The sequence below is a fragment of the Epithele typhae genome, assembly GCF_022376455.1.
Source record: "Epithele typhae strain CBS 203.58 chromosome Unknown BXZ73scaffold_1, whole genome shotgun sequence".
In the NCBI taxonomy this organism is placed as follows: Eukaryota; Fungi; Basidiomycota; class Agaricomycetes; order Polyporales; family Epitheliaceae; genus Epithele; species Epithele typhae.
This window is the reverse complement of record NW_025954192.1, coordinates 883,960-901,500: the sequence shown is the minus strand read 5'-3', so window position 1 is coordinate 901,500 and position 17,541 is coordinate 883,960. Positions and strand designations below refer to the sequence as shown.

The following is a 17,541-nucleotide window of genomic DNA, read 5'->3' as shown; positions in this document are numbered from 1 at the left end:
AAACACAATCCCACACAGTAGCTTCTGTCATGTCGCCTCTCTGTTCTCGTACACTAAAGATTGACCACCACATATCCACGACATCTGATGCGCAGAGCGACCAGGGACAGTAAGACTAGAAGTGCGTCGACGGGAAGGAAAGCAAAAGGGAGTGGGAGGGGGGATGCGGGAGGGGAGCATGAAAGCAGGGCAATTGCTACAACACCTATCAAAACAACAACGCGACGACTTCATCTGTCTTACTTGGCCTCAACGGTGTCCTTCTGGGTGAACTCGTGCAGCACAGCAAGAGCCTCGTTGACCTTTGCATTCATGGAGTCCGGAGCCTCCAAGAGGTGAAGGAGTTCCGTGTTGTCCATCTCCAAGAGCATACCGGTGATCTTGCCCGCGAGCTCGGGCTGGGCACTGCGAGCAACATATGAGATATCTGGAAACACGGCGAAGGAAAACGCTACTTACGGGGCAATCTTCATGTAGATCACCTCACCGAGCATTTGCTTCTGCTCCATGGGAGAGGCGTTGGCGAGCGCAGCGGCAGTGATCACAGGAGCGTCGGGAGCGCCCGTCGCCGGAACAGCGGGAGGAGCCTGGCCAGTGCGAGGAACACCGCGGGTAGCAGCTGCACCACGACCAGCGGGGGGCTGCCCGGTAACAGGAGGGCGGCTGGTAGGGGCACCCTGGGGACCACCGGCAGGACGAGGGGCGCCGTTGACGGGGGGAACGTTGGGGTCGGCGGGGGGCCCACCACGGCCAGCGGGGGGTTGGCGAGGCTGGCGAGGGTAGCCGGGCATGGCGCCGTAGGCCTGAGGAGGCGCCTGGCCGTAAGGGGGCATAGGCATGCCGGGCACCTGGTTGTTGGGGGCATAGCGGGGGCGAGGAGGCATCATCCCGGGTTGGCCGTAACCCATCATTCCACGGCCACCAGGGGGAGGGTACGCGCCGGGGCCAGGCGGGTAGTACATGGGGGTGTTGAGGTAGCCACCAGGGATGCCGGCGGCGGCGGCCTGCTGCATTCGGATCTGGTTGCGCTGCGCAATCTGACTCTCGAGCTGCTGGCGGCGGACTTCGCGGCGCTGAGCGAGGGAAACATAGAGGGGCTTGGAGCCAATCATCTTGTTGTTCATCTCAGCAACGGCCTTAGTGGCCTCATCGGGGGAGGAGAAGCAGACGAAACCGAAGCCCTTGGAGGTGCCCTTCTCGTCACGCATAACCTTGGCGCTAGTGATGGAACCGAATGGCTCGAACACCTGGCGGAGATGGTCGTCGTCGACTTCATCCTCGAGGTTCTTGATGTAGAGGTTGACACCCTGGTACTTGCTCATCTTCTCCATCTTAGCCTGCTCGTACGACTTGCGGAGCTCCTCCTCACGTTCAGCCTTCTTCTGAGCACGAGAGACAAACAGCTTGCGACCGTGGTGTTCGGAATCGTGCAAGACCTCGACGGCCTTGGCAGCCTCCTCATGAGTGTCGAAGTTGACGAAACCAAAGCCGCGGCTCCTGCCTTCGTCATCGACTTGGACAACGGCGCTAGTGACTTTGCCGAACTGCTCGAAGAGCTCAACAAACTCGTCTTGGGTGACCTCAGGGTCGAGGTTCTTGACGTAGATGTTGGTGAATTGAGACTTCATCTCCTCCATCTTGGACTGACGCTCCTGCTCGCGTGATCAATATGGCCGCTCATACATCGCAAAGTACGGGAAGACGTACCTTGCGCGAGATGTGGTAGCCGACGTAGACCTTCTTGTCGTTGAGAAGCATGCCGTTGACGGCCTTGATAGCCGTCTCGGCGGACTCAGCGGTCTCGTAGTGGACGTAGCCGTAGCCACGGGAGCGACCATGCTCGTCAGTTGCCACTTTGCAAGAAAGCACGTTGCCAAAAGCAGCGAAAGTGTCGTGGAGGGCCTATCGGAATGACATCGTGAGCCCAGGACGAGAGCCGTAGCCGGCTTCAACTTTACCTTATTGTCGATCTGTTCGTCCAAGTTCTTGATGAAGATGTTACCCTGACCGGTCTTGCGGAGGGCGGGGTCACGCTGAGACCACATGATACGGCTGCAGAAACACGCATAAACTTGCAGCACGAGTCCGTCAACCCATCGCACTCACCAGGCACGGCCCTTGATCAAGGAGTAGTTGAGCCGCTCAAGAGCGCGCTCACCTGGATGCGTATGAACGCCTGGATGCATTATGCACGATTTAACAAAACTCACCATCCGCGGCATTGAGGTAGTTGACGTAGGCATAGCCAAGGGAGCGACGAGTGACAGCATCACGGCAGACGCGAATGCTGCAGCATGTCAGACGATGTGTTTTGATAAGGACCGCATACAGGGGACGCACCTGGCCACGGGGCCAATCATGTTGAAGATCTCAAACAACATGGCCTCCGTCACGGTCGGATCAAGCTCACCCACGTAGAGGGAGGCCGAGGGCGTCATCTGAGCTGGGGGAGGGGGGTTGTAGGCGACCGGGGCGGGAGCGGGAGCGGGAGGCGCGGCCTCGACATGCTGGGGAGCCTCCAGGGTAGGAGCGACGGCGGGGGAAGCAGACATTGTGATTTTATGGGATATGGGGGGTCGTTACTGCTTTGTGGACTTTTCTGCGACTGCGATAGCAAGAATTCGGTCAGAGTTTAGCAGGATGCTCGAAAATTGAGCAAATGCATACACAGGAGGCGACAGAGCAACTGCTTTTTGGGGTTTTTTATGTATTGAATTTTTTGATTGTGTTTTGACCTGCGTACGGAGACATCTGGGTGAGCGAGGGACACGATGGGGAACGGGGGCAGAACTGACCTCGAATGATGGTTGAGAGAAACATGCGCGCAGGGCGAGCGAGATCTATAGTTGGGCATTCAAACTCCGACGTTCAGGGGCGCCTGCGCCACACGTGCCACAATGGACTTGCTCGAGTTACGCCGTGTCTTTGGAAGGCGTGAGCTGCGTAACAGGGTCCGCGCCAGGACACCTTGCTGTCACCTCCTCGACGGCAACCTAGCCGAGGCAGCACCAAGTCTCCCTATAGGTGGACCGCCGCGTGTATCGCGCGGGTGCCTGCCACAAAGCGGCGGAGATGTGCTCTCTGGCTCGGCAGTCTACTGTCCAGCAGATCCGGCGTCTGTTGTCACCTCCGGTCACGGCACATCACACTAATAGACTGCCTTCCGAGTCCGTGGCCAGCCATGCCTTTGCCTTGTGGTCGGCTCACAAGGCAAATGTCTCCTACGTTTACGGCACTTCGATCGCACTTCACTTCGGCACAACAGACATATCCAACCGCATAAATGAAGGGTCCACAATACAATAAGTAGACACTCAAGTCCGAGCACAGAACTACGTAGCTACAACTTATTCCAAGCACTTAACCACGCGTGAAGTAAGCCTTGGCGCCATGACTCGCAAGCTCAGTCTTCGCCTACGTAAGAAAGCGTACTGATCAGCTTCATGGACCACTGATCCCACGGTAGATCAAAAAATACCTTCTCGACCGAGTGGCCGGCAGCCTTGTGGTGTGCCCAAATCTGACGTCGTGTGGTAGGATTTAGACCTCAGATGAAGCGCAGCAACGCCCTGCACGCACCTGGCGATAGTAGAATCCCAAACCTGCGCCTTGCACTATCCATCCGACAGTGGCCACGGTACCGATAATCGCTGAAGGAAGCGATGGTTTGCTGAACGCCCGGATGGTCTGAATAAAGCCCGCGGAGCCAGTACTACAAAGGACGCGCATGAGCACAACGGAATACAAATGAACAATTGCGATTACCTTGGGATGCCAATGATCCTGGAACAAACGTCAATATCGGTAAGCAGATAAGGTGATTGCGCATACGCACATGTATACGGAGAACAACAGGTGCCATCCACCGAAGAAGAAATACAGATCTATCTCCATGACGTCAGCACTGGTTTCCCATAGGTAATTCGCCGACTTACAGTAGTAGAGGGCTTGCTCCTTGAAACCGAGACAACGTCAGCAGAGCAACATTCCATGACATGGGATTCCAAACCTTCATATAGCCGTTATAAATCGGTCTGAAGAGCTATTCAAGATTTGTACGCAATGCGTGGACGAATCGGGCACGTACCGGTACCATAGCAGGAAGGACAACGGCGTAATGAACAAAACATAGCTGATCGGAAGTCACAGTTGGGTCAAGTGCACAATGAGCGGTCTTGTATTCGGGGACTTACCCGATGCTTGACCCGAGGTCACTCCCACCATTCGACGATCCGGAAGCCAATATGAAGATGCACGCAAGCATGTTGACCAGAAGTGTACCGGCCAGGACCAGCCACAGTTGGTACAGTCGGGTGATCAACGGCTGGGCCTCAGACGGCAATTCCTCCGAGATGGAGTGGAATATGAGGGGGAAGACTAGAGCGCATTAGAGCAACTTCTCATCGCGACCGGGAGAGGTGCCGGCAGGGACATCTGCGTGGGGACTCACAAGGAGGCCAGTTGTTCCGCCCATGTTTGCGAATGTGATCCGACTTCTGAGCAAGTTCTCTCTCCCTGCGCTCAAGTTCAAGTTCTCTCTGCCTGATCTCCTCCAGCCTTGCTGTGTTGCTCGCCTGCTGAGAGGCGGCCGGGTCGTCAAACGGATTCGCATCCAGGGAATGCGAAGACGCAAACGGGTTTTCGTTATAGCCTAGCGACAGACATATAAGAAGCGATTCCGGAGACAGGGGTCAGAGCGCGTACTCATGAGGGATCAGGAGGGAGGACAGTATACAAGTAGATGGAGGTGGGTAGTGGGGTGAAGCGAGGGGAGGTTGCTGCGGGAAGCCGACAGGCGCCCAGGGGCTCTGAGCTGGCGTGATGTTTGTTCGGGCGGGCAGTCAAACAAGTGAGCTGCATACTTCAGCTCTCTCGAACGTCCGCCCAGCGACCGCTCATCGTCTTTCGTCTCGTGTGCCCCAGCGCATCATCTCCGCAGGACTTGCATGTGAAGCAGCAGTGATGACATAAGAAGGCGCGTGCGACACGGGCCCAAGCAGCCGTTCACTGACGCACGCAAGTCCGCGTGCCTCGCGTGCACGCTGGCCATTTATTCCAGTGCTTCATTTCAGTGCTTAGGCTCAGCGGATTGACAGGCGCTGCTTGGCTGCAGCCAGACTCCAGTCACTTCTCCTCGGGCAAAGACCGTCCTACTAGGGGCGTGGCGCCGGCGCCTGGACCGTCCAGCTGACCTAACCCCAAATCGATCGGGTGTGCCGTGGAGAAGAGGGAGCGCGCCAGAGGGCGCGCGCGCGAGAGAGAGAAGGAGGGAGCGCGCGCGCGAGGCGGACAGCGGGACGCGAGTGAACAAGAGCCGCGCGGTGAGCGCAACGAGGCGGCTAGGCGGTGGGCCGAGGCGCGGTCACGCCTTTGGACGGTCATCCCGTCGGACGGGCAATGCGGGCGTGCATGAACGGTTTCGCTCCAGAGGCGAGGCATGGCGCGCCCTGTTTGCACGGGGGCATCAGACACATGCTCACCCTCCGAATGACCGTCCGATGACCGTCCTGTTCCGGAGGCTCCGAGGCGACGTCGCGTCGGTTTCGTTTAGCGTCGCTTGCAGCTGCCGACTGTTGCGAGCGGCGCCCATCTGTCCGTGTCGCCCGGAGTCCAACATTATGACGACGATCTGGGCGCGAGGGTCTCTAATAGTCAGGCTGGGATATTTGAACGCTGGATATGCAGCTCTCTCTCTGGAAAGCAGGCTGCGCGCCGCCATTCAAGCGCAGATTCGTCGCGCGCGGGGCCGCTAATACCTTGGGCGCGGGCGCTCCTGCAGTGCTTGTGTCGCGCGCCGTGCGCGGCATGAGTTGAGCTGGACGCACGCTGCACGTGGTGTTCACTCGCTGCGCGCGGTGTTCACTCTTGTGCCAATTTGCGATGCTATTTGATACTGCCTTACTAATATAAACTAGAGAGCTGGGGAAGCGGGAGGCAGCGGTTCTGCAGCGATCGTGCCGCGCAAGGCGCCTGGGTGCCGCAAAGTGATCGGTGTTGGACGGGAATGCCGCTTACATCAGCGTTGCCGCGGACGAGAATTCCGGGTGGACTAAGGGCCACTTCTCCGCATGCATCCGCCATGTCCGCGTGAGCGCGACGTTTGGGCGCGTTACATAAGTGCCCAGTCTCATCTCGGACTCGGAGGCACGGCCTGGCCGCGCCGCACTGCTCCGGGCCCGGTCTTACCTCCGATGATTGGATACCAATCCTGGGAGAGGTCGTTGCGAGGCAACCTCGAGCGCCGCAGCCGTCGGCGTGTTGAAAACGCCTCCAACTTCCAAGGTCATCCGCGTTCCCTCGACGGCGTTCACTGGCCTATGTTCGGCAGGTGCGCCTATTTTTGTGAGTCGCGCGGGTCTTCTCCAGGACGCCTGAGCACACCTGTGCGCGCTGGCCCGCGGCGGGTATGCGCTGGCAGCGACGACGTCGGGGGTCTCAGATCTCAGGCCTCCAGGGCGACACTCAGGCAGAGCCCGTTGATCGAGGCGGGTAGATCGTTCAGTGGGGCTGATCTACGCGGCCCAAAAATCAGCACTTGGCTGTACGGCTGCGGGCGTCTCCGGCGATGCCGCCGCCTATATAACCCGGCAGCGGCCCTAAGCTCTTGTTCCCCGTCCGTTCACCTCGCGGTCTTCACCCTCGTTTCTCTCCGCCCCCCAGGCGTGCTTTCGACGGTGAGTCCTTCGTGTCCGCTTCCTCCCCCGCCGTAGCGACTGATCGCCCGCTTGTAGCACTCACTCTCTTATAATCCCGACGGTCTCTACGCTCTCATTCCTTGAGCTTCCGCGTCCTTGCGTCAAAACCCCCCCGCGCCTAATTTGACTAAATCCCACCGACCACACGTCACCATGCACTTCCTCACTCTCGTTGCTGTCGTTTCCGCTGCTGTTTCCGGCGCGTCCGCCATCGTCATCCCCGGCAAGCACGTCCGTCACGCTCGCACGGAGAAGCCTGCCACCTACTACGAGCCTTACCTGGAGGTGCGCTCGCTCGTTTGGCTTGGGTTTTGCGCACATCTTGACTGCGACATCAGCCCTACGACACGTACCACACTCGGTACGAGACTCTCGGTTGCGAGGACAAGCACGACACGCAGTTCTTCGCCGACTGCTGCCACCCTATGCTGGTAAAAATTTATTGAATGACCCGGCGTTGATCCCCGGCGTTGACATGACTTGCGCTTCACAGTCGACCGAGACGCTCCAGGGCAACCGCAAGGCTTACTGCAACCCTGCCAACGTCGTCTCTTCCACCGCGGTCTCCTCTACCGCGTCTGCCGCCACCGCCACCGGTACCCAGGTCCTGAGCACTGGTGACGACGAGGACTGCGATGATGAGGACGACAGTGGCGATGACGAAGACGACTGTGACGATACCGATGACGAGGACGACGAGGACTGCGACGAGGACGACTCTACCAGCTCTGCCGTCCCTACCTCAACTTCGGTCTCTCACTCTTCGTCGGCGGCCCCCGTGACGTCCACCCACGCCTCCTCGACCAAGGCCGAGACCACCTCCACCAAGGTCGAGGCCACCTCCACCAAGGTTGAAACCACCTCCACCAAGGATGAGACCACCTCCACCGTGGCGCCCACTACTTCCACCCACAAGGCTTCGCCCACTTCGACCTCAAAGTCGAGCACTGCCACGTCTGGTAGCAGCACCTTCTCTGGAGAGTGAGTTCGTGCGGTTCTCCTGAGTTGAATCAGATGTTCAATGTGGTACTTGCAGTGCCACGTTCTTCTACCAACTCGGCCAAGCGGGTGCCTGTGGAATCGTTCACCAGGACAGCGACTTCGTCATTGCCCTGCGTCAGTACCGGTTTGTTGTACTCCTGCTGAGAAGATACTGACAACTAATGCAGAGACCGAGCTCTACGGCAACATCAACGCGAAGTCGTCGAACTGTGGCCGCAAGATCAAGCTGACCAACACCAAGAACGGAAAGACCGTCGAGGCGGTCGTTGCAGACGCTTGCCCCACTTGCACCCAGGGCCACGATCTTGATCTCTCCTTTGGGGCCTTCATGCAGATTGCCACCGAGGAGGAGGGCGAGGTTCCCAGTACGTAGCGGTCCACACTTTTGAGCGAAGGATATACTGACTCGGTTTACAGTCACCTGGCAGTTCATCTCGTAAATTGCCATACCCATCCCTGGTTCCCTCAGTTTCCTTGCCCCGTTCTGTTCTGATGATTGTTCAAAGGGGCATGTCCCCGGCCTAGCGCCCTGCGTATCGTCTGGAAGCTGATGACGGCGGGTCGCACGAGACTTACGACCCAGGAGGTGGATGCATCATGCTCCCGCTGCTTATCATAACGCTACGCTTTTCTCCCCTTGCCGCTGCTGTTCACGGGTGTATAGCTCTTCGAGATATTGTTATTATGCAAGTCAATCGTGATTCATTGCTGTCGCGTCTTGTACATAGCTGGCTACGGACTCGAAACACGGTGTTCCTTGTTTGCTCATCTTTGGATTCGTGCGCTGGCCACCAGGGGTGAAGAGAGAATGGAGAGACACGGGCGAGATGGAGATCTGAGGCGGGTGATGACGTCGACGGCCCGTAAGCGTGTGGCTGGACGGTCGGGGACACTGGCGGGCAGACGTCCTTTGCTCCTGCCATGGAACCCGTCCTCCAGAAAATCCTCGTCGTGGGTGGCAACGGCTTCGTTGGTGCGTGGCGAGCCGTGCTGTGTCTTCGTGCGCGGTCCCGCTCAGGCCTCGTTCTTTCCAGGGTCTGCTGTTTGTCGGACTGCGCTGGCACGCGGCATGCAGGTCGCCAGTGTCAGGTGCGCCGTCAAGAACGTGTCCACGTTAAGGAAATCTCATGACATGCTCCATATAGTCCGTCGGGGAAACCATGGCAGACACCGAAAGGACACACACCCGCATGGGTCCACAAAGTGCGCGTTCGCTCATCTGCTTCCCCTCATCTTCTCCCAACGCGGCACACCTCAACCCCACGCGCATACACAGGTCGAATGGCACCAGGGCGACGCGCTCCAGCCGGACACGTACCAACATCTCTTGCCCGGGGTGACGGCAGTGGTGCACACGATCGGGACGCTGTTTGAGAAGTCGGGGTACAAAAGTGCGATCAAGGACGGGAACGTGCCGCATTTCGTGAGCAGTGTCGCCGCCGGGATCGCGGGCTCGAGTCGCTCGGCGAACCCGCTCGAGAAGGAGCAGAAGAGGAAGGAGGGGAGCTATGAGGTTGTGAACAGGGACACCGGTGCGTCGTCCTCTCCCTCTCGCGTATATTCGAGCGGCCCCTCAGTTGCGTTGGGTCGGGGAATGCTCGCGTTCGTCGGGTGTGCAGCACTGCGGGTGTGCGAGCAGTTCCTCAGGTCAACACCGACGGTCGGGACGGCCGGCCCCCGCGCATTCGTCTACATCTCCGCGGAGGACTGCAACCGGCCCCTCGTCCCGTCGGGTTACATCGAGGCGAAGCGGGAGGCGGAACTCGGGATCGAGCGCATGATGCTCGACCACCCCAGCTTCCGCGGGGTCTACATCCGTCCCAGTACGTTCCGTCTTCCTCTTCCGCTCCCCAGTGCGCCCCCGCCCACCTCCCCCCTCCCGCATAGGTCTCATTTACCACCCGCACTACCGGCCGCTGATCTCACCCGTTGCGGCACTGCTCGACCTCTCGGCGACGGTGCACGCGAGCCTGCCGGCGGGGCTCCCGACGCCGTCGAACGTGCTCCGCACGCTGGGGGCGGTCCTGCCGCGGAGCGCGGCGCCTGGCGCGGTCGCGCTCGACACCGGGTTCGACGCGATGGCGCGCGCGCTGACGATCCCGCCCATTCACGTCGACCACGTCGCGGAGGCGGTGTGCATCGCGGCGGACAACAGGCGGCAGGACGTGCGGGGGCCGTATGGCGTGAAGGGGATGCGGGAGCTCATTGGGTGGCACCAGCGGGGGCAGCAGCAGGTGGGGCACGCGTAGTTAGTTCTGCTTTGCACCTCGGAGTGCATCCTTGTGCCAGGAAGGGGAATCTGACTTGGTTAACTGCGACATCGCTGCGCTGTCTTGGTGTGGCCGTCGATCGGAAGAGACGAGGACAATTGCGGGTGTTCTTGGCAGACTCACTTTGCTGAAGGACGAGCCCGGGCCAAGGCGCGGATGATGGCCGCGTAGCGTTCGTCGCCGAGCGTTCGGGCGCAGAAACCAGAGTCGGCAGCGAGGTCGTCGCGCGTCGACTGCGGTCGGGGCAAGGGTGGATTGAGAGACTGGCCTGGCCTGGACATGATGGCATGACACATATTGCGCGCGGGCGGCTGTGGGCCAGAGTCAGACTCGCGTGATCGGTGAGAATGGGCAGATCCTCAGCGCACTCGACGCGGCAGCTCGTCCGTTGGGGTCACCCCAGAAAATCCGACGCGGCTCCCTCCCGTTCTCTCCTCTCTCCCTCCTCCTCCGCCGCCGCCTCCTCCCGCCGTTCCCTCCTATCCCTCGAGGTGAGCCCCTCGCGAAACCGAGCCACTATAACTCACCCTGTTTCGCCGTCCCACCTGCCCCGTTCCCGTCCGTCTTTGCACTCACACATTCGATCCCAGGTCGCAGGTGCCCGCCCCCGCACGCCCGGTCTCGGTCCCCGTCACGCGCACCATGTCCGCCCGCGTCCTCAGCGCACCCGCCCAGCTGCACTTCGCCCCCGCCCCCGTCGCAGTCGCCGCGCAGGCACGCTATGCCTTGGGCTTCACGCGCGGGATCAGCAGCTCCACCGCGCCCCAGAAGGCCGTGTCATTCTCGCTCGGCGCGGCCGCGCGCGACGAGACCGTCCCGGCGCACGACGGCAAGCTCCTCCGGATGATCATGTTCGGTGAGTCCCCCCGTCTGAATTCGCGCGTCAGAGCGTACATGGGAGTGGGTGCGGTCGTGTGCGGTCGTACTGTCAATGAGTGCGATGGCATGACGTCTTGTGCGCTTGGGCATTGGGATAGTGCGGGGGGCCGCAGTTTGCTTTGCATCAGTTCACCCTTCACGACTTGCAATGCACATCGTTCCTTCACTTCTCGGGTCTGCCCATGCGCAACGTGCGTGCTTTCGCTGACTCTCTTTCTCGGGCTTTTAGGCAAGCCTGGGGCCGGCAAGGGCACCCTCTCATCCCGGCTGGTCAAAAAGTACGAGATCGTCTCGCTCTCCACCGGCGATCTCCTCCGGCAGCACATTGCAGAAAAGTACGTGGGCGCACTCGTCGGCTGTGCGTCGTGCGGTGTGCTCAGGGGTGCTTGACACAGGACCGAGGTCGGTGTCCTTGCGGAGGAGATCGTGGCTGCCGGAGGCCTCCTCCCGGACGACATCATGCTCAAGATCGTGACAAGCAAACTGGACTCGCTGCACAATAGGGTGAGAGGATGTGCGCGCGGTTTCGCGGGTCGTTCTAACGAGGTCCTTCAGCATTGGATTCTGGACGGATTCCCTCGGACACTAGGACAGGGCAAGCTTCTTGACGACCACCTTGCGTATGTTTTGTCCTCTTCCGACTTGCACGGCGGCTCGCTTATGATGTCATACGTACAGGGCGAAGGGCAACCCCTTGAGCTTGATTGTCAACCTGGATGTCCCAGATGAAGTCATCCTGGGCCGTATCTCGGACCGATGGGTCCATCTCCCATCCGGGCGTGTCTACAACCTTTCCTACAACCCACCAAAGGTCCCTGGTCTTGACGACGAGACCGGCGAGCCTCTCATGAAGCGGCCCGACGACAATCCGGTATGCTTAGTGGCTTTGCTATCTCGGATCCTTCTTCTTACACCCCACCCAGGCGGTTTTCGCTCGTCGCCTGGAGCAATTCTATGCCTCGACGTCTCCGCTGCTGACCTACTACGCGCTGCCGTCGGCTCATGTAGGTCCCAGTAAGCTCGTCACCCTCGCAGGACGAACATCAGACGAGATCTGGCCACAGCTCGAAGGAACCGTGCTTTCGAAGTTCCCTTCAGTCAGGGAGCGTATTGAGAGCAAGCGTCGCAGCAGTCTGTCAGACGCGGTCTTGGCTCGCAGTGACCGGGACCACATGGACGGCAAGAGTACTGCAGTTTGAGACCCTTCGCTGACGTTCACTGTTTCATTTTACATGGACTTCCCATACAGTCGATGCTCCCTGCTCTCTGCTCCGTGGTTTGGTTTTCACGACGTTCATGGTATCACGCATGGTTACGTTGTTTCTCTTGTGCACTCATGCCACTGTTTTACCCCGCTCTGCTCTGGATTCTGTGTATCAGTAGATGATCCCTAGTTCTAGTCGAATAATAATGCTTCTTCTGTCGACCGTCGCAGCAGGAGCGCCACGATCGTCACCTCAGAGCATACCTGCATTGAAAGGCAGGTCAATGATATCTCAGTAAAACGAGGGATGTGCACGGACATTTTGACGGGATACAATCCCTCTGGAAAGCCAAGCTGAATCTGTTCGTACACCATCTTCAATCCTGCCGCGGCGAAGCACTCCTTCCAAGCCAGATCGGATCTGTCAATGCGATGTTGTCCCTCAGTCAGTCTCGGTCACCATCTACTCATTGTAATCCGCGCGTCCGCACCTCGTCAGGCTGGAATCGCTCTCGTCGAAGACGCTTCGCGGGCCCCCATCTTCCGAGCACAAGTTCTCCTTTACCACGACGAGCCCCCGGGCGGGGTCGCGCAACGCCGCCCGCGCCTTGCGGAGGAACGCGACCAGGTCCGGGTCGCTCAGCGCGCCCAGACACCACTGGCACATCACCACGTCGAACTTCTCCTCCGCCGGCTCGTCCGGCGCGGGCACGCGCCCCACGCGCCCGAGCACCGTCACCCCCGCGGCGGTCGCGACGGGCGCGGCGGGGTCGAAGTCCTGGAGGGTCGCCTGGACGAAGGTGACGCTCTTGGTGCGCTCGCGGATGCCCTTCCACGGCGCGCGCTCCGCGTCCGCGCCCGTGTCCGCGTGCGCCCCGTCGGCTCCGGAGCTGGCGCGGCCGCGGCGGAGGGCCTCCTGGACGAAGGGCGCGACGGGCTCGACGAGGACGACGTCGGCGAAGAGGTGGAGGAGGACGTCGGAGGTGACGCGCCCGACGCCCGCGCCGACGTCGAGCGCGCGGGGGCGGGGCGCGAGGGCGGACGCGGGGGACGCGTCGAGGCGGCGCACGGCGGAGGGCACGGTGCAGAGCTCGGGGAGGAGGTGCATGAGGAGCTGGCGGGAGCCGAGGGCGTCGACGCGGGGGAGCGACTGCGGGGGAGAGGCTCGGACCGTCAGGGCGCCGAGGCGGGGGTGTCTGAGTGCGGGGGTCGACGTACGCCGGTGCCAAAGCCGCCTGTCGATGAATATCACCTCCGCGGAGCAGGCGAGAGGGAGGGGCACATACCGAGGACGCCGTCGTAGTTGGCGGGCTGCGCCGTCCAATACTTGATCCCGTCCTCGACGTCTGGATCAGGCAGCACGGTGTCGGGTGTCTCCATGCTGAAAGGGATGGCTACGAGCAAGGGGTGCAGGACGACCACGTTGAGGGAGAAGGTGGGGAACAGATTAGATCCCAATCCGAGCCCGCCGTCGCAAATGAGACGTGACGCGGAAACGCGTGACAGACGCGTCTGTGGCACGCGACGCGTCTGACCCACGCGCGCGTGACCCCTGCTCTCACCGACCACCTCTCTGAACCGCCATGGCCTCGCTCGACGACATCTGGGACACGCCGGCGGAGGTGGGCTCCACGCAGCCAGCACTCCCACCGATTACGATCAGCGACGACGAAGACGACGCGCCCACCCAGCGCGCGGGACGTCGCCGCGCGCCGAAGCCCGCCCTCTTCCTCGACTCCGACTCGGAGGGCGAGGCCGCGACCTCCGGCAACGCCGTCTACGTCTCGAACCCCAGATCCGAGAAGCCAGACATCGACGCGTTCTGGGACGATCTCGAGGATGACCCGTCGACGGCGCGCCAGGAGCTCCCGCCCTCGCTTGACCTCGAGGCGCTGAAGCGGCAGGCGGGGGAGAAGGGCATGCTGGCGTACACGCCGCACCAGATCTTGCCGAGCAGCTCCCCACCTCCAGAAGGTGACGACGAAGAGGAAGCAGAGGGAGGGAAAGGCAAGGATGCGGGGAAGAGAAAGTCGGGGGTGGGGCTGAAAAAGAGGCCAAAGCTGGACCAGGCCAGGCTGCTGGGACCGGACGGGTTCCCCGCACTCGTGAAGCAGGCGAAGGAGTTCAAGCCGAAGGGCAAGGGCCATGAGGTGTGTTTTGTTATTGCGATGCCGGGGAGAGGTCCTAAGAGTCACTACAGGTGTCCGACCTCAACAGGCTCTTGAACATCTATCAGTTCTGGGGACACAAGATGTACCCGCCGAGCCAGTTCTCAGACACTGTCCAAAGGGTAGAAAAACATTGCCATACGAAACGCCTGCAGGTATGGGAGCCTTTCATGCATTTTGTTGATCGAGCCCCTCATCTGGTTCTACTGCAGGTCGCGCTGGGCGCGTGGAGAGACGAGTTCCACGGGCTTATCAACGGCAGGAAGCCCGAGGAAGAGGGCGAAGACGACTCGGACAAGGACGAGCACGACGCGACCGCGGCGCGGCTCACAGACCACGACGTGCCACTCGCCACGGACAACGAGCGGTCATCCCCGTCTCGAGGGCCGTCTGTGCCGCCGTCTTCCGCATCGGAGCTGGCATTCGACGACTTTGACATCGACGCAATGATACATGACGACGAAAACGCCCGCAGACGGACAAGTACCAAGGGCCCGTCCCTTTCAACAACTACTTCCGTTCCGGCTATGTCCAGCGCAGTCACAGACGAAGACGAGGCGATGTGGGACGCGATGATGGGCGACATGTCTAACGAGCCGACAGTATCGAAGGGTCAGCCACCGGCCTCAAAACCCTCCGCACCTCCACCACCAGAAGAAGATGAGGACATGTGGGACTTGGTTAGGGAGGCTGAGATGGAGGCTGAAGCGGCAACGAAGGTTCCAGCAGTTGCCCCAGCGAGCTCAGTAGCGACACCCGCCCCGCCAACGGATCCTCCAGGCCAACAGAGCGCGAAGAAGACGGCGGATGATGACTATTGGGACGATATGTACTTGGATGAGTAGGAGGTTGGCTTCCTGCTGTATGTTATCATGGATTCGGAACAAAATTGATCAAATCTGGGCTGCCTCCAACTTCGTCGGTGCATGGAATCTGGATCAACGATTCATGAATTGCTTCTGACTACGATTGCACGAAGTTGGAGGTCGGCCATTGAAAAACAAGAGTATACGTAACCGTTTTGTTATAAGGTGACATAGGAGGACGATCAACCATACTACTTGATACAGATGAAGTGCAGTCTACGACAGCAAACAATTACGACCGGAAAGATTATAGCAGGGGTATACGTAGAAAGAAGGGGCAATGTATGAGGCGTGGAGTGTGGAGAAAAACACGGCGGAACCACGGCTCAAAGGAGCGTTGAAGAACTTGCGATGGATGGTGTTACTGCGACGTCGACCGACACAAGGTGTTCAACCTGTGCTGGCTTTGTGCTCTTCGTCTTGTTTTTCAAACATTTGGAGGGAGTGGAAGCCGTGAGGCCAGCGCATTACCTGTCGCAGAGCGTTGGCTATGCCCTGTTTGAAACCAATGTTCGACGTGGGCACAACATTCTCACATGGATGACTACATACCGTGCAAATCCTGATGGACTTGTTGTACCGACTGCGGTTCCGACCGAAAGCTAGGTCTGCGTCGGAGTTGTTATCGAGGTTTGCCAACGACCTTTCCTCCATGCTTGACCGCTGAGGGTCAGAAATTTCCTCACAGCGCGACTTTTGATGCTACGCCAATGGTGCTGTCGGTCCCATCAAGTTCCAGAGGAAGGAAGAAATGAACCACTCACCGAATTCGCAGGTTCCGAAGCCGTATCCTTCATCCCTTCGTCGTATCGATAGTCAACGGTCTTCTGTGACGGAGTTGAAGGGTCAAAAATGAGCACGTCACGGCTGAGAACAAACACACCGTGAAACACTCCTGTTCTCTCTGTTCTTGAGGGCGAGGGTACGCGTGAAATCTTTCCAAAAAGCTTGTGCGGGTCGAGTAGAAGCGTGCAGGGTCGAAGGTCGGAGAGTCGGCTTTTAATGCCATGGTGGTGAAGGTAGGGTAGGGCGGGTCGATACGCCACATGTATTACGAGGATATGAGACAACAAGTTAGAGAAGGAGGGGATTTCTACAGGCGTAGATACGTGGCAGGAGCGCAAGGGACGGAGGGCCAGCCCCCTGGACATTTAGGACACGCGAGACGGCGAAGTGAGCGTAATAACGTCGCGACCCTGAAGATGCGCATCTCTGTTTGGTTCGGTTGTTGCTGCCCTCATGCATCCGCCTCGCACACTACCGCGCGCTGGAGGCCGCACGCGAGGCAGCTTCCCATACCCCCCACCATGCCTCACCTCCGCGAACATTCCTCGGCATCCTCTACCGACCTCTTGCGTCTATGCCTCCAACGCCAACACCAACGCCACAGCCGTACGCCCGAGCTACTTTTCGCCGCAGCACGCCATGTAATATCCGCGCAGGAGAGGTGGCGAACGGCAGTCGGCAGTTCGCCTGATGTCAAAGACAGCATAAAACACTTGTGTGATATCAGCACTAGCTGTGAGTAGTGTACATCGTCATGCCTTTTGCACTACTCAGACACGGGAGAGGTCCCTGAGGAGAACCGTGACCGACCAGATACGATTATGCGCAGTTGATTCGCAGCAGTATCTCGTTTCCATTGCACAAATAGAAGCCAAATGCACAACGTTTCTCAAGCAAATCGCCCTCCCTTGACCCGTCGTCTTTCGGTGTCTGGCCGTGTCCTGCCGCTGAATTCAACGGCGGAGCACGGTCACACTCAACGAAGCGCGCATGCCGCGTGACGATCGTGACAGCGCCAATCAACAATTGCAGTGGTGGACGACGGTGCGTGTCTAACCACGACATCAACCATGAGAGTGAGTTGGACACTAAAGTGCGCGTCAACCACAGACCAAACGTCTTGCCTGCCTCAATCCAAGACATGCAACAAGTTGAATAAGATCCCCTCAAGCGCTGCCAACCCATGCTGCTCAAATGCACCTCATCAACCGTCCTGTCGAGGTGGGATGGCGTCTCGCAGAAACAAGACCACGGCAGAGTGACAGCAAGTCGTGGGCAGTGCAAGAGAGAGAGAAATCCACAAGGACAAGGACAAGCATCCAATGGCGGGACACACCTGTGTGGACATGCGACGCTTCATCGCGTGCGCTTCTCCGTCTCCGCGAACTGAGGTGCCCCTGGCGGCCCATAGAACGGACGACATAGCCAGTAAGCCCGTCCAAGTTTGCTCTGTGGCTGAAAAATGCAGAGGTTTCGCTAAAGACAGCAGCATGACGGGCTGGTCGTTCGCGTCCGGTCCGTCATGCTGTTCTTGACCACCTCTCTCCGTCAGCGTGGGGACATCCTTTCTTCGTGATGCCTCGCCTGTGCCAGAGTGTCCCTTTCCTAAGGGCAGACGAGAGGGGGGCATTTATGGCCGTGATCCGGCAATTTTGCAGCCGCAAGTTAAGG

General features: G+C 59.5%; 7 protein-coding genes across 7 annotated transcripts; 4 read left to right on the top strand and 3 right to left on the bottom strand.

Moving 5' to 3' along the window:
- Nucleotides 1–239: 239 nt before the first annotated feature.
- BXZ73DRAFT_37242 (polyadenylate binding protein) lies at nucleotides 240–2,552 on the bottom strand (the record flags this gene model as incomplete). The annotated part of the gene is made up of 7 exons (XM_048017959.1): nucleotides 240–405; nucleotides 460–1,652; nucleotides 1,708–1,902; nucleotides 1,959–2,052; nucleotides 2,107–2,158; nucleotides 2,211–2,287; nucleotides 2,341–2,552. The coding sequence occupies 7 exons, from the start codon at nucleotides 2,550–2,552 to the stop codon at nucleotides 240–242; spliced, it is 1,989 nt and encodes a 662-aa protein (XP_047883816.1).
- An 808-nt stretch (nucleotides 2,553–3,360) lies between these two features.
- On the bottom strand, nucleotides 3,361–4,646 carry BXZ73DRAFT_37109 (scamp-domain-containing protein; the record flags this gene model as incomplete). The annotated part of the gene is made up of 10 exons (XM_048017944.1): nucleotides 3,361–3,414; nucleotides 3,479–3,520; nucleotides 3,580–3,712; nucleotides 3,766–3,783; nucleotides 3,836–3,884; nucleotides 3,936–3,954; nucleotides 4,010–4,034; nucleotides 4,088–4,132; nucleotides 4,194–4,377; nucleotides 4,451–4,646. Coding segments are annotated over 10 exons (765 nt in total), but the record flags the coding sequence as incomplete, so codon positions are not given.
- Nucleotides 4,647–6,848: 2,202 nt separating this feature from the next.
- BXZ73DRAFT_95595 (RlpA-like double-psi beta-barrel-protein domain-containing protein-containing protein) lies at nucleotides 6,849–8,137 on the top strand (the record flags this gene model as incomplete). Its single annotated transcript, XM_048026839.1, has 6 exons — nucleotides 6,849–6,980; nucleotides 7,034–7,126; nucleotides 7,189–7,676; nucleotides 7,732–7,811; nucleotides 7,865–8,062; nucleotides 8,115–8,137. The coding sequence occupies 6 exons, from the start codon at nucleotides 6,849–6,851 to the stop codon at nucleotides 8,135–8,137; spliced, it is 1,014 nt and encodes a 337-aa protein (XP_047883814.1).
- A 481-nt stretch (nucleotides 8,138–8,618) lies between these two features.
- Nucleotides 8,619–9,946, top strand: BXZ73DRAFT_37470 (NAD(P)-binding protein; the record flags this gene model as incomplete). Its single annotated transcript, XM_048018014.1, has 6 exons — nucleotides 8,619–8,670; nucleotides 8,732–8,786; nucleotides 8,843–8,900; nucleotides 8,974–9,229; nucleotides 9,317–9,520; nucleotides 9,585–9,946. The coding sequence occupies 6 exons, from the start codon at nucleotides 8,619–8,621 to the stop codon at nucleotides 9,944–9,946; spliced, it is 987 nt and encodes a 328-aa protein (XP_047883813.1).
- A 663-nt stretch (nucleotides 9,947–10,609) lies between these two features.
- On the top strand, nucleotides 10,610–12,045 carry BXZ73DRAFT_37645 (adenylate kinase; the record flags this gene model as incomplete). The annotated part of the gene is made up of 6 exons (XM_048018054.1): nucleotides 10,610–10,823; nucleotides 11,076–11,181; nucleotides 11,242–11,350; nucleotides 11,402–11,466; nucleotides 11,525–11,717; nucleotides 11,770–12,045. 6 exons carry the CDS (start codon nucleotides 10,610–10,612, stop codon nucleotides 12,043–12,045), a joined length of 963 nt encoding a protein of 320 aa, XP_047883812.1.
- Nucleotides 12,046–12,298: 253 nt separating this feature from the next.
- BXZ73DRAFT_95593 (DUF858-domain-containing protein) lies at nucleotides 12,299–13,430 on the bottom strand (the record flags this gene model as incomplete). The annotated part of the gene is made up of 5 exons (XM_048026838.1): nucleotides 12,299–12,314; nucleotides 12,370–12,471; nucleotides 12,542–13,200; nucleotides 13,269–13,285; nucleotides 13,337–13,430. 5 exons carry the CDS (start codon nucleotides 13,428–13,430, stop codon nucleotides 12,299–12,301), a joined length of 888 nt encoding a protein of 295 aa, XP_047883811.1.
- A 203-nt stretch (nucleotides 13,431–13,633) lies between these two features.
- On the top strand, nucleotides 13,634–15,063 carry BXZ73DRAFT_95592 (Swi3-domain-containing protein; the record flags this gene model as incomplete). Its single annotated transcript, XM_048026837.1, has 3 exons — nucleotides 13,634–14,200; nucleotides 14,251–14,373; nucleotides 14,431–15,063. 3 exons carry the CDS (start codon nucleotides 13,634–13,636, stop codon nucleotides 15,061–15,063), a joined length of 1,323 nt encoding a protein of 440 aa, XP_047883810.1.
- Between the last annotated feature and the right edge of the window lie 2,478 nt (nucleotides 15,064–17,541).